Here is a 14,675-nt window from a genome sequence, read left to right as displayed (position 1 = left end):
AAAGGCCTTTTTGGGTCTAAACTCCCCTCAGTCACCTCCAGCCTGCTCCTCCTTAGACGACATCAGCGTAGGATCTTAAAGTTACTAAAATAGGAGGAACCGTCTCAACCTCAGAAAGACAATGCAAGCGTTTCAGGTGCTCCGGGATCACACCCTTGGCCACGCCCCCTGCTGGCAATACCAGTGCTACAGCCAATCCGTGTTTATGAGGTGGCCTACCTACATGCCTTTCTGGGAATTTCACCCGTTCTGAAGAGTTCCGCTCTGCTTTCCGTCTCTCTCGCTGGATTTCGCCCTGGCCTGTGGACTCATGTTTACTCATGGTGTAAATGGCCTCGGTCTGCATTCTTGCTCTTCACTTCTGGCCCCATCACGGTTTTTTTTATTTTATTTTGGTTGGTTGGTTGGTTTTGGGGCGTAGCGCACTAGCGTAGCGATCGCGGTCAGAACGCTCTGGGCCGAGCCTTGGCACTGGGGGGGAGCGCACAGCGCACACTCCACACACAACGCCGCGTCAGTCAAAATTCACCCATCCAGTTTACAACTGACCTAGCAGGTTGGCAGGAATGTGCTTTCAACCAAATCCAGAAATTCAAGACCAGCGCCTATCGGGATAACACGTACAAATATATTACTTTGGAACAGGCTCGGTAAAATAATTAAAAAGGAAAAAAAAAAGAAAGATGTTCATTACCGAATTATTACCAAATTACCGATTCAAATCTATGTCCAGTATAGCAAGCAAGCAAACAGTCCACTGAAGGGTTACTGTGAGCAGAGCCTCGGCTCGTCTTCTCTAAAAGATCCTACAAGGCCTTGGCAGACCTGGAGGATTATCTAAAGAACAATGCTAGAACTGGACAACCTCCTAAGGGCTGGACACTCGTCCGCCTTTCCAGTGTCGGACTGACCGAGGTGCCCGTGCTCCGTTTGCCACGGCAGAGAGAACGAATCCGGACGCCGGTCCCCTGCTACGTGTGAAATCCACAGCTGGATGCGTGCCTAAAGACGGCGGCGACGGGATTTAGGTAGACAGAAGAGAAGCCGGAGACGCCGGGGCCATGACCTCGAAAAACTGGCGGAGGAGAAAGAGGAAATAAACAGGAAATGCGCTGTTCCGCTTCCTCTGGGTGATTGGTGTTTGTGTAATCTGGCTCCCAGAGAGGTCCTGATAGGGTCTGAAATCACCAAAGGCCAACTGGGAGAAGAGGCGGGTGAAGAGAGTCTGGAATGTTCTAGACGAGTCACTGTGTGTGCCAAGAGCTTCATTAGAAGTGCTTCAGATGGCAGTGTGTTATTGTCCGCGTTGTAAATTTTCACTGACAGAACGAGTTTACAAAACAGCAATGCAAGAAACCCATTTGACCTGTATGTCATATAGATCATTGGTACCGTATCTGATTTAACCACAAACACACACAAAGCTTTGAAAACATGGTAAAAAAAAAAAAAAACAGCATAACATCTCAGATCTGTTAAATTAAATTAAAATAAGTTACAAGTTACGCAAGCAAAAGCCACAGAAAAGGGAGTTTGAGGTCCAAAGCCTTCTCCTTTGTGTGGGCAAATCGAACGGGGTCTGACAGCTTGGCGTTCGCGGTCCGAGCCCGTGGGGCGAATGTGACAAGCAGTTCTGGTCAGTCCCGTGTGGTGACCCGTGGATGGAGGGAGGGGGGTGGGTTCAGCGTGGGGCACTTGGGCCGCTGACCGACCCTGCCGGAGGGTATTGCATCAGCTCCCCAGAACAGCTGCAAACGCCGAGGAGAGATCTGCTCCTTCCCCCAGACGGGAGCTCGGGAAACCTGGGCGCAGGCGAAAAGCAGGCGAACAAACAGCCAAGGGCGCAACGAACAGCACAAAGAACGTCACAACGTCACAAACAAATAAATCACAACGCAACAAGCGCAACGCCACAGGAGATTAAGAAGCCCTCCTTTACTTTCACCACAAAACATTACAGCGTGATTGCAACAAACCTAAAGGCACAGCCAAGCAACAGAGCAAGATGTTTCTACACTGGTGTAAAGAATAACCGCCTCAACCATAACAGTGGTCCAATTAATCTGAGATGACATCGCTATAATATCCAAACTGAGCCTGGATGGCCTTCAGAAAAGCAGCAAGCCATGACCAAAAAGGCCATATGTAGGTCTTAACACACTTCTAATTTAGATGACAAATATTGCAAGGTTTGCGATATTTATTGAAATGACTGTTTGAAAACCCTTATGACACCTGGCAATGATCTTCATTGTCCAACGTTACGAGAGCCGATTCAGGTCTGACTTCTCTGCACTGCATTACTGTATACGGCTAACGAAAAATTTACATAGTTCACTAAAACTCAAAATTCTGGATTATACTGTCATAAACGCTCTTGCGTGCCATTTCGCCATAGTGGTCATTGGAAAGGTCATCCTTCATGTTACTGCGCAGAGTGTGAATCTGTATAAAAATTTAAAAAAAAAACCTCAATTAAATTAATTCATCAAATAACTTACTCGCAACAGGCTTTAAGGTACTTCTGAGCATCCTCTACGTTCTTATATCCAAAGAGACATTTAACTTCTTCCTCTCTTACCAGCCGATGTTCTCAGACGTTCTCACGCTCTTCGGCAGCGTGGCAGCGGTTGGCTCGGTTCAGTCTGCCGACCTGTTTCAGCTGGACGGAGCTGTTTGCTTTTACCGTGAACTTCGCTCAGTGTGCGAGGTCCTGACATTTTGCTCTGGATTGAGACACGTTGGTCCACTGTACAGCGAACAAGACAGATGTGACATCTGAAATTTTAAATGACAAAGCAGGGGCACCAGAAGAGCGCAGTAATACCAGAAGGAACCAAATGCTCTTGATGGTCTCAGATGTTCAGATGGAGAGCCATCTTCAAACGATGACGTCATTCAATCAGATAAAGGCAGCAGTATAATCATTTCAGTGAATCCTGAGCAGCCTTGCAGACAGTGTGCCCGAGCCGATTCTAAATGGCTGATAAAATATAATTTACACTTTTTTAATATGTAAGCAGCACAAAGAAAAATGTTGAGTTAGAAGTTTTGTAGAAAGAGCTCTAAATATTAGTGTGCCAAACACGTTTCACACTTTTACAGGCATGTGGTTAAACAACAATTCCTCCCATTTCAGATTCATTTAGAGGTTTAAAGAAAAAAAAATATGGAGGATCCACATTTCAAAACACATTTTTAGCTCCACGTTGGCGCATTAACTGGGAGGCGCTGAAGATCGGGTGTTAACGCTACGATGGGGCGAAGCCCGGCACACGGCCGCACACCCACGACCGGAGCAGAAACCGGCTGCTTGCCAGGACCCGTAAGAGCCGAGCTCCTTCCCACCGGAGCGCTCAGCGATACGAACCCAAGCTGAGCGCACCGGTGCCGGCCAAACGCAAATCCAGAGTCTGGCCTCTTCGGTTTTTATGTTTGACTTCATCAAAGTTTACAAGAGAACTGCAAATGACTGCAGACAATTTAAACCTGCCAGTAATAGACACTTCTTGTGGTCCGAAATTCCATATGTGGCCCATTATACTACATTCTATATAAAGAGTTCTGTCAGAAAGCCAAAATGACTACGTTAAACATGAGCTGTGGTTCCTCTTGGTTCCTGGCCTTCTAATCAACAATCTCCTCTACTGAACTGATGCAGCAGATGATGTGAAACCTGTGATTTGCCGATCTATCTGCCGATACATCACGCTCAGGTCTCCAGGCCCCATGCTGCCACACTGAAGGTCCACTCCATCTGATGATGCTGCATCTTACATGTGGGAAGTGGGAGCAGTGCAGTTATACTCATACGGTTCCACTTCCTCAGTGAGCCACAGTTTCTGACCTGCTTTTAAAGCCTCCTTCAACAGAACTGGGAAAGCAGAGTAGATCTGACCTGCACCAAAAACATGTAGGTATGAGGGTCAGCTTTCCATCCCACAGCCCCGCCCACAGCCCCGCCCACAGCCCCGCCCATCCCCCTTTATGAACAGTGAGGGTTTATCGTGATCACATTCTCAAGGAGGTCCTCAACACCAAAGGCCGTAACGGCAGCACAATCGCGAGACTACTCGGGTAATGGCAGATGAGGAGAAGATGCATGGAGGTCTGGGAGCAGGAGAGAGCAGTTCTGTGGTCCAGAGCTCCACATTAGAGCTTCTTCATGAGAGCCGAGAGACACGCAGAGAAAAAAGAAACGCACAAAGGAACCAGCTATAAGCAACGCGCTTCACTAACAACCTGATACTGTACGAGCTGCTGATTAAGGACAATTAAATCAACAATACCAACAAATCTGCTGTGACAGACAGCTGAGTTACCCACACACACACACACACATCACTCAGGCTGGAAGTACCGGTCTGATGAACACACACACACACACACGGATGCGCACAGCCGCTTATATAGTTCCAGATCACAGCTACTGTGGAAATGTGAGGTAAAGAACGCGTGCACTACGGTGGAAACGCCCAGCACGTGTGCCGCGTGCCTGCGTCCTTTCGTGTGACGAACCAAGAACATCAGTCACGCTAAACCCGGGCAGAGGAGGCTGGGGGGGATGGGCGGTTTGCACCGGAGACTTTGATGATTTCCGGGGGGAAATACGAGAGAGGAGTGGCTTTAGAAGGCTGTGAGGATACTGGTCCACCAACCAAAGCAGGAAGCATGAAGTCCAACGCTGGGAAGGAGGTGGGGGACCCATGAGGATGTGCACCATGTTTTGGGTGGCCACAGCTGCTCATAACCACACGGAGGTAATCGCACATTCACCACACACACACACACACACACACACACACTCGAACGCACGCACACAGTGGTCCACACGAGTCAGCAGAGTGTGAGAAAATCACCAGTCCAACCAAAGAACTCAAACACTGACACCAGCCAGCACACACACCCAAACCTGCACCGAGACACCCCTGCAGCAGTGTCTCCACAAGCCAAAGAACATTCACAGCATTCTTCATTATCCAATCAGATAAACAAGCAGAGGAGTTCTGAACGGAGTTTCAGAAGCGCTGTGGAAGTGTGGCCAGTTCCTCTGCACCGCGCGTCTCCACAGGGGGACTCCTCCGGCACGTTTGACGAGACCCGTCCTCGCCATCCAGACAGTCCGGGCCGCACAGCCACGGGATCTCAACCCTTTCTGCAGAGCGAATAAGATTAAACACACCATGCCGAGAACACCTCATCGGAGGCAAGAAGTAACGGTAGGTGACGAGCTATTAATCAAAGGCCTGGTTGTGAGCAGGAATTATGGGAAACATGAAAACAACACGGAGGCCATATTCTGATAAGACGTGAGGCAGGCATCAAGAGTGAGCTTCATGGGCCTAACCAGGCCCGGATATAACCGGGATATCCTAAAGCAGGCAGAGTCTTGTTCTGGACTGAATTTCACCCCCAACAAGAGCCTGACATCGTCCGTCCCGTTTAGGTGAGGACCAGGCATGACATATGTCTTTCGTATTTAGTCTGCCCATGGTCTGGGTTATTTTGGGTTTATATGCCAACAGCCCACGGTCACGCTATCTCCAAATGAAGACCAGCCAAAATGCTAAGACATCGCTGATATTTTAACATGCACACACATGCGCGCATGTATTCACGCACATACACGTGCATGTATTCACGCACACACACACACACGCGCATGTATTCATGCACACAAACGTGCATGTATTTTACGCACATACACGTGCATGTATTCACGCACATACAAACACGCGCGCATGTATTTACGCACATGCACACACACATCCAGGCAGATCTCTGAAGATTTTTGCTGAGCAAATGATACACTCAAATGCCTAGCCATGCACTAGACAGCTAGCAAGTCAATATTTTATCAGCAAATAAGTGGCTTGCTGGTTGTTTGAGCAAGAAAGGCATTAAGCTCTTTTTGAGTGGATTTTAGCTAAAAGACGGGACATGGGAAATGGTTAAAGGATTAGGCTAAAAGAATGGCAACATTTGCACAGGTATCAGACGTTCACACACAGACTCCTGAAACCCCTTGCATCTATTACTATTCCCATAGGATTCAGAGCATCAGTGACCGTCATTCATTGGCATAACTCTTGAAGGCCAAAGCCTGGTGAGCTATCACTTTTAAGCTCTTTTAAGAAATTATTTCTGGAGCCAGGTCGTGCTGATATTAAAGAGGAGGCACAGATGTTTTAATTGGTTAAAAGCCTACCAACATCACTTGAAATCACCAAACCGCAGGCCCACATTAAATCTGATGTGGTCTGACTGCCGTTTGAGTCATACCGACTGGATGCCACTGGGAGCTCCGCTAGGAGACTCGCTGCCAAGAGCCAGAAGGTTAGGGGTCAAACACGGGCTCATGACAGCAGCTGCCGCTACTGTGCCTCCAGCTTTATAATTCATCCTTTCAGATGTCTTGAATGATAATCAAGCATGCCAGAATCACATCACAACAATATCAAACCAGGCATACCTACTTACACTGTATACCCCAAACAAAACAATTAGGTTGATGTTGCACTGTCTGAAGTCATTAGATCCAGCATTAAAACAGATTCTGTCAAACCAAACTGCCCCAGGCTGAAAGACTGAAAGACTGCCAGAATGTTTTATCAAGTGGTTAAGCATTTCTACGGAGATATTCGAGACATATGCCCGTCCTCATAAAGCCAAAGGCGCTAAGAGTCTGTAGATTACAGTGAGCTCCAAGAAGCTGCGACATTATAGCAGCACTGGGGGGAAAATGAAGGATTTAAAACTGAACTGTTGTCACTAAAACACAAACTATGGACCAACGGCCACGACGACCAGACTTTATATACCTCACTTAATCATCAAAGGAAACGAACGGTTAACGTTACAAGATAGCCATTTATTTACACACACACACACACACACACACGCACACAGTTAGCTTCGTGGCTAGCAGGTTTGGGTTACAAAAACCCCACGCGACAGCGACAACAACGTTCTCGCGCCCCTTCTCCGCGTTGCTAATTGGTTCTTGGCATCCAAGATTTGCATATAAGCGGCAGCGCGTGCCCTTAATCGAACAGTCGTTAGTCTGTGGCGACGGTGAACGGTCTCCTGAGGTAAACGGTCTTCTGAGGTAACGGTTAGCGGTGTGAACGGTAACGGTGTGGGGCAGCCCAGTTACCCGACACGTCCCACACTCATTACCGCCCCAGACGCCCAAACGTCGCCGCACAGAGCCCGTTAGTGGTCACACGTACCGCGGCGGAGGTCTCACCTGTCGACAGCATCGGTGCCTCCGGGAGCAGCTCACCAGCCCGGCGACGAACGCGCTTAAACGCTGCGGTGACGGACGCGGTCGGCGGTCATAACGGAGCGGCCGGACAGGCGTGTGTCGCCGGTCCTATCTGCGCCCCCAGCGCCGTGAGCGCGTCTCCGTCGTCCTCGATATCGGCGCGGGCGCACAGGCGGCGTTAGCGGGGCTTCCACCTCCCACCGAGGGCCTTCAACTTCGCTCCCGCTTCAGATTAACTCCATACCGGCCACGACAAACCCGTCAGAACGGCATCCGTCCGCGGCCAGCGGCGCTCCGAGACGGAAGTCACAACACGGCGGGCGTGCTGGCGGTGAAGAGATGGTTCGGGTCGGGCACTCCCACGCCCAACGTCGTCACGTTTGTGCCCCGGGCGCGGTGTGGCCGAGGCTGGGGCTCAAACCCGAGTCACGTAGCTCGTCCACGGGTGTTTCCTGCTGGCTGTCGAGTGAAGGTTGTGCGGCGTTGAAGCCGCGGCTGACAATGTGTACATTCGCTTCCTTTGCAACACAGCACTGCACATGCGCGGTTTCCTTACATTACGCTTCCCAATAAGCGCCTTCATCCCCCCTCCTCCTCCTCCTCCTCCCCCCCAAGCCGCTATGTTGTCACATTTAAACCCAACGACGCATTGATCTCAAATTTATATTTCCCCCCTAAAATTCGTCGAAAATGTCACTCCATAAAAGCACATTTAACAACATAACTGATGTAGCTGTAGATGTGGGTTCACATGTTCTAAATAAGCAAAAATGTTTTAGTAAACAATCTTCAAAGTGTGCAAGTGCATTTTATTGCAATGACAGTTCCAGAAAATCTCGAGCTGCGGTCCGGGTGCGCCCTCTGCAGGTCGTCGTGAAGAATGCGCTCGCTGTTCTTGTAAATAATGAGCTCGTTCCCAATTATTTGTAATCTTGGCTTTAGTGTGTAGAAACGCAGCTCTGGTCCGCGAGAATCTACGAGCTGACAGTGCGTCTACTCGACGAAGTGGGCAAACGATTTATTAAAAACTGGGGCAGCGCACAGTGTCTGTTATAAAAGCCAATGCACTATATGCACGCACTAGTGAAAAGTACTATAATGTGCACACTTCAGAAACTGCTGGTAAATGTGAGGCTATATAAAGGCAGATGTTATGCAGAAATAATGGAAGTATTCACATGTATCCAGTTTACTGTTGTGATTTCTGCACTATTAGACGATAAGACTCATAAGCAACTCAGATTTAAGATTTTAAAACGCATCACAAGTTCAGCTCCACCAACTCTGGAGTAGCAACTTATTTTTACTGGCATCTGGACGTCATTAACAGACCGATCATAATTTAAATTTGATGCGTATTTTAAGTATCCCATGAAAACCAAGATGTCCCCTGCTTGGCACTTGGCCTGAGTGAAGCATGATCACTTCAGCACAAAAAGACCAAAAGGACCCAGTAAACTGTTTATGAACCACATACGTTTGGAATTTCATTTATTTTTTAAAACATCTATTGCTCCTCAAATGTAATCAAACTCGGCTCTTTATACAAGACCGAACTTATTTATATTCTGCAACTTCCTCCTTAAAAGAAGGATTCAGTTTGGCTTTAGGCTGATAAGCCACATATATGCTATCTGTGTCCACGTGTGTGAAGGGCTCTGCATGATATCAACATAACCGAAAAAGAAGCAATGACATTCCTTCACACTCACTGAAATGCACAGTACATCTAAACCCAGTTTAGTCAACACGGTGCACTGATTTGGGTGTAACTTTGACTCTGGCAAATTAGCTTTTAAGCTTGGATATATAATTCGCTAAATTAAATCATACAGACATGTCTGTGGTTTCTAAAGGAATACTCTCAGGAACATTAATAAACAAACATTCAAATTTGCTTAGTCATAAAACTGTCAACACATTCAGGCAATAAAGGGTTTTCCCCAGTGTACTGGAGACTTGATTTACCAATAATTTAACACGGCTCAACAACCATGTTGAGACAGACACCTCGCACACATCGACTGGTTCATTTAGCCTCAGCAGCATAAATTAAACAATTTGTTTGTCTTTGTTCTTCAGAAAAAAAAAACAAACTATAAATACAAACCAAAAAAAAAAGTACACAACTTGTGACTTAAAAGAAAACAGAAAACAAAAAATGACCAAAAAATAAAAACGTCTCGCCCACCCACCCCGCCGTTTCACAAGAGCGGCAGGCTGCCCTGCGGCGCTAGAATAATCCCGAAGACGTAGAAGAGTCCCATGAGTAGGTTGAGCTTTGCCGTCTTTTGGGGGATCTTGGAGTAGTGCTGGCTGCGGAACTGCCTCTCCAGCGGGAAGGCCATGGGCAGGGTGAGCAAGGGTAGCGCCATGCTGATGGTGTAGCGCGTGGCCAGGACGCAGAAGAGCGCGTAGGGGACAAAGAGCAGCAGGTTGTAGATGACGTACGAGAGCGCCGGCCCCACCAGGATGGCCAGCGTTACGATCCCGGCGCGACGGTCCGAGTCCATGTCGCGGGTGTTGTTGCTGTGCAGGATGGCCTCCGTGTTGAGGGCCAGGGGCACGGCGTACACCAGCGGCAGCACCGACAGGTAGCCCACCTGCACAGCGTGAGCGAACATGACGGCCAGGGGGCCGAAGGTGATGAGAATGACCACGTCACCCAGGGCGACGTACTTCAGGCCGATTCCTGGGCACGGGGAGAAGGGGGAAAGAGGGTTACGGAGTGCATTAAACGTTTTGTTCAGTGCAAAGGTGAGGGCCGACCTAAACGAAACCTGAAATAATTCCCTAGAAAGTGAAGCTTGGGTTTACTGATCTAGCCTTTGAGTCAGTCAACAACTAGTAATTGCATATTTGTAAAATAAACACTGAACTGGACTGTACCAAAATTTTATTGTTGGATCAATACCAACGATTAAAGTTTTGTGCATCGCCCAGTGCTTTAGCTTCTGTTTAAACAAGATGACAAAATATAAACTGATGTGCTGAAAAACACTTCATCCAGCCTATAAACACCGTTGCAAATATCCACTTACATATATACTGAATACTGAAATAACTATACATTTGCAAAAGGAAAATGTGCCACTTGCCCGAGTATTGTGCAACGACAAAACCTTGACGTGAACAGACTTGTGCAACTTCTAATACTGGGAACTGGCTTCACACTGTCAATATGCTTTTACGTACACTCACCTCCAGTATACAAAAATGAACTCGAAAGGCCTCCGAAATAGATGAGAGCCAAATGCTCCAGCCTTAGTTTGGAGAGGAAGTACAACAGCGTCGCGCAGAGGCACCCCACGGAGTACAGCACGGCGCCGAACATCACCACGTCCTGCGGCTCCAATATCTGATCCACCAAAGTCCTATCGTCGCTCTTCTTGTGGTCGATCCCCTTGGAGAAGTCGTAGTACGTGTTCACGAGGTTCCCCGCCCCGTGGACGACCAGCACAGCCACGGCGCACACCAGCAGGACGACCAGGTCCACGGATCCCTCCAGCTTGTAGGCCAGCGCGCTCCCCAGCGCCACAGGTGTGAGCGAGGCACTGAAGCTCCATGGCCGGAGAGCCAAGACGTACGCTGCACACTTGTCCTGCACGCCCAGGGCCATCTTGGTCACCCTGGAGACCTCGGTGGTGTGATTTCTCTCCCCGGGCGTCGCACGTGGTGACTTTGACCCGTTCAGCCCGTTAGATCCCGCCAACACATACGCCTCTGCATTCGTTTTTTGGCCGGCTGCCATGCCGACCGTAGTGTGGCAGTGCTGGAAGAAAAACCTGAAAGGGTGTACCTAGCAGGAGGTTGGCACAAAACACACAAAAATGTTACTTATAAGCACAGGCTGGATTCTGAGGTTAAATGAATGAGTCAGTGATTTAACCTGACGGTCTGGAGCCACTTCGTCGTAATTAAGTATGAAAATATTCGACATGACTACTAACTTATGTGCCATATGAACTGCTAACACAAAACAAGCCAACACAGTAACTTTAGAATACAGTCATTACTGTTTTTATGTAGGCTGTTCAGGGAAACACGATGACTAAATTCAAGTAAAAATGACCTTAACCAAGCTGGGGTCAAGAGAATAACCGGGCCATTAGGGTGGATTATACAGCGAGGGGGCAACTGTTAGCACAACTACCCACGCCACCACAAGTCCAACATTTATACCAAATACATGTAAAGTCGTTACTTGAATTGCAGTTATTCAATGTCGACGTTTAAATGTCTTGAGGACCGTTCAGCCTGGGTTGTGGAGGGGGGACGTGAGGTTGAGGAAGGCCAGTGGTCGCTACATATCTGACTGGAGATTATACGAGATTATGAGGGACCAACTGTGTGAAGTTCAGTACCACAACTAAAGAAACGTTACCTGTTCTTGTCCAACCTGGCGAGACTAACGCGCTATTTAATGCACTGGTCATACATCCTGTGTTGAAGCTCTTCTAGTGCAGCACGAAGCGGTCAAGTCCTAAAGTGAGGTGTTGGCGGAGCGGCTAACGTGTCGGTACGGAGGGTGTTTAGCTTAGCTGTCTCTGGCTAACCCAGCACAGCACGGACGCCATTTCGTCCAGCGCTCTCGTGTGCAGCAGCATATGTGACACGGACGGAAACAACACGCGCCGTCATGCGGTCCTACACGTCTCACCAACTACACGCAAAATGCTCAGATTTCACTTTTTAAACTGAGAGCGTTGTCTGCGGGTTCAAAGCCGTTCCTCCGACCAGTTTTTTTAGGCATTTGTTCAGATGAATTATCGAGACCAATCAGTTTATTTCTACTAAATCTAAAAACGCGGATGTGTGACAATTTGAAAAAAAAATAAAACAAAAGTCCTATCGGATTGACTGCGACTGACGTTGTTTGGTATATACTGGTATACACTGATATATATACAGTTGTGATCAAATTTATTCAACCCCCAATGCTGCGAAGGGTTTTATGGAATTCAGTGCACATTTGTAATTGTGTTCATAATGAAATCTTACAAGGACTTGTTAAAGAACTAAATGCAACTAAGATAGCATCAATTTTTTTTGTCATAAAGTATTAAATGGCCTTTTTGTGATTTCTTCATTGACACAATTATTCAACCCCTTTACGACTACCACTCCTAAGAACAGAGGTTCATTCCAGTGTTTTCCATCAGGTTTTGAAAACATCTGTGGATGTCAACGAGCAGCAATCAAGCATGATAAGCACCAATTAGGCAGATTTAAAAGGACTGTGATACTCAGCTCCTTCTAGACATCTACTGGTGTGTTTCCAAGCATGGTGAAGGCAAGAGAATGGTCCCAGAAGACAAGAGAAGAGGTTATTGCTCTTCACAAGAATGGCAATGGATATAAAAAGATTGCGAAGTTGTTAAATATTCCAAGAGACACTATCGGAAGTATCATTCGCAAGTTCAAGTTAAAGGGCACAGTGGAAACGTTACCTGGTCGTGGCAGAAAGAAGATCCTGACCGCGACTGCTGTGCGCTACCTGAAGCGTAATGTGGAGAAAAATCCCCGCGTGACTGCTAAGGAACTGAAAAAAGACCTGTCAGATGTGGGCACTGAAGTTTCAGCTCAGACAATAAGGCGCGCACTGCATAACGAAGACCTCCATGCCAGAACGCCCAGACGCACCCCCTTGCTGACTCCAAAGAACAAGAAAAGTCGACTGCAGTATGCCAAAAGTCATGTGGACAAGCCACAAAGGTTTTGGAACAGGTTTTGGAAACTAAATTAGAACTGTTTGGGACAATGGACCAGCGCTATGTTTGGAGAAGGAAGAACCAGGCTTATGAACAAAAGAACACCTTGCCTACTGTGAAGCATGGCGGGGGGTCAATTATGCTTTGGGGCTGTTTTGCTTCTAATGGTACAGGAAAGCTTCAACGTGTGCAGGGTACCATGAATTCCCTTCAGTACCAGGAGATCTTGGAGGAAAATGTGATGGAGTCAGTCACAAACCTGCGGCTTGGGAGACGTTGGACCTTCCAACAGGACAATGATCCGAAGCACACATCCAAGTCCACTAGAGCATGGTTGAACATGAAAGGCTGGGACATTCTAGAGTGGCCATCGCAATCACCAGACTTAAATCCAATTGAGAACCTCTGGTGGGACCTAAAGAAGGCAGTTGCAGTGCGCAAGCCTAAGAATGTGACTGAACTGGAGGCTTTTGCCCATGAAGAATGGGCTAAGATACCCATATGTCGCTGCAAGACACTTGTGTCAAGCTATGCTTCACGCTTGAAAGCTGTCATAACTGGAAAAGGATGTTGTACTAAGTACTAAAAAATAATGTCACTAGGGGGTTGAATAAAACTGATAATGATGTGAGCACAGTAAAGACATTTGTGGTTATTCCATCATAAATATTATGTTATGTTTGTCTAATTTATAAGTGCCTCTTTGATATAATTGTAAATAAGATGACTGAAATGATCAAAATCAATGTCAAACTGGCCAAAACACTTTATTTCAGTGGGGGTTGAATAAATTTGATCACAACTGTAGCTATAAAGACAGAGGTGTCAATTCCAGGTTCAGAAAGTAAAAGTCCTCACCAGGATTTTGCTCAAGCTTGCTAGATTTTCTAATTAGTGCAATCCAGGTAAAATTAGTGGAATCAACACAATCCAGGACGCCTGAGCAACAGTGGTGTAGTCCTAAAAAATAAGTGGGGGGTCATTTTTGGTGTGGCGGTGTAGCCATTCTAAATTGTTCGGGGGGGGGGGGGGGGGGGTATCGATCGCCAGGAGTTGGCGAACTACTAACGCATCATGTATAAACCTAGCATTTGACGTAACAGTCTCTGCAAGAGCAACATCCAGTTAAAATAAGTGGGGGGTCGGCGTCCCCCCGCAAACCCCCCCCCCCCCCCCCCCCCCCCCACTACACCCCTGCTGAGCAAAATCCTGGTGAGGACTTTTACTTTGTGAACCTGGAATTGACACCTCTGCATGGGTCATTCCAGGATTTTGGTACATTTCCTGTCCCACCACTTAAATTTCAAATGTACATATCCAAAATATCTAAATGACTATTTTTTTTAAACATTGTACTTGTTATAAGACAAACTGTAAAATTTGGTGGAAAAATAAGCGCCTTAGATATTATTCAAAAGACCGAATACCTTTGAACCACCTCAAAAAATGGCCATTTTCTCTTGTCCCACACATTGGGTGACCAACTCCTTTGCCAAATTTAACAATTAAAATAAGCTCTAAATAATTTACTTCCTCTTGTATATTGTTGAAATGCATCTCCTTTACTTATGAAAACAACTTATTTGGTCTACATTGTATTGCATGTCACAGTTTTTACACTATTAAGTTGTGTCCCACAACATGCGTGCAACCCTGTTACCATAAGGAATTTTATCTGGCAGAGAAAGGGTTAAAAA

The 14,675-nt window shown here is 47.1% G+C and overlaps 2 protein-coding genes across 2 annotated transcripts in view; both read right to left on the bottom strand.

Annotated features, from left to right (window-relative positions):
* mib2 (MIB E3 ubiquitin protein ligase 2) overlaps window positions 1-7,858 on the bottom strand; it is a 49,455-nt gene extending 41,597 nt beyond the window's left edge. Inside the window, 1 exon segment of the mRNA XM_077001267.1 lies at window positions 7,250-7,858. Coding sequence (XP_076857382.1) covers window positions 7,250-7,262 — 13 coding nt within the window. The 5' untranslated portion in view covers window positions 7,263-7,858.
* Window positions 7,859-8,726: 868 nt separating this feature from the next.
* Window positions 8,727-12,089, bottom strand: ubiad1 (UbiA prenyltransferase domain containing 1). Its single transcript, XM_077003101.1, has 3 exons — window positions 11,652-12,089; window positions 10,469-11,066; window positions 8,727-9,959 (listed from the first exon to the last, which is right to left on the bottom strand). The coding sequence occupies exons 2-3, from the start codon at window positions 11,016-11,018 to the stop codon at window positions 9,472-9,474; spliced, it is 1,038 nt and encodes a 345-aa protein (XP_076859216.1). The 5' UTR covers window positions 11,019-11,066; window positions 11,652-12,089; the 3' UTR covers window positions 8,727-9,471.
* Window positions 12,090-14,675: the final 2,586 nt, after the last annotated feature.

The sequence above is a fragment of the Brachyhypopomus gauderio genome, chromosome 4 (assembly GCF_052324685.1).
Source record: "Brachyhypopomus gauderio isolate BG-103 chromosome 4, BGAUD_0.2, whole genome shotgun sequence".
Classification (NCBI taxonomy): domain Eukaryota; kingdom Metazoa; phylum Chordata; class Actinopteri; order Gymnotiformes; family Hypopomidae; genus Brachyhypopomus; species Brachyhypopomus gauderio.
This window is presented reverse-complemented; position numbering and strand designations above follow the sequence as displayed.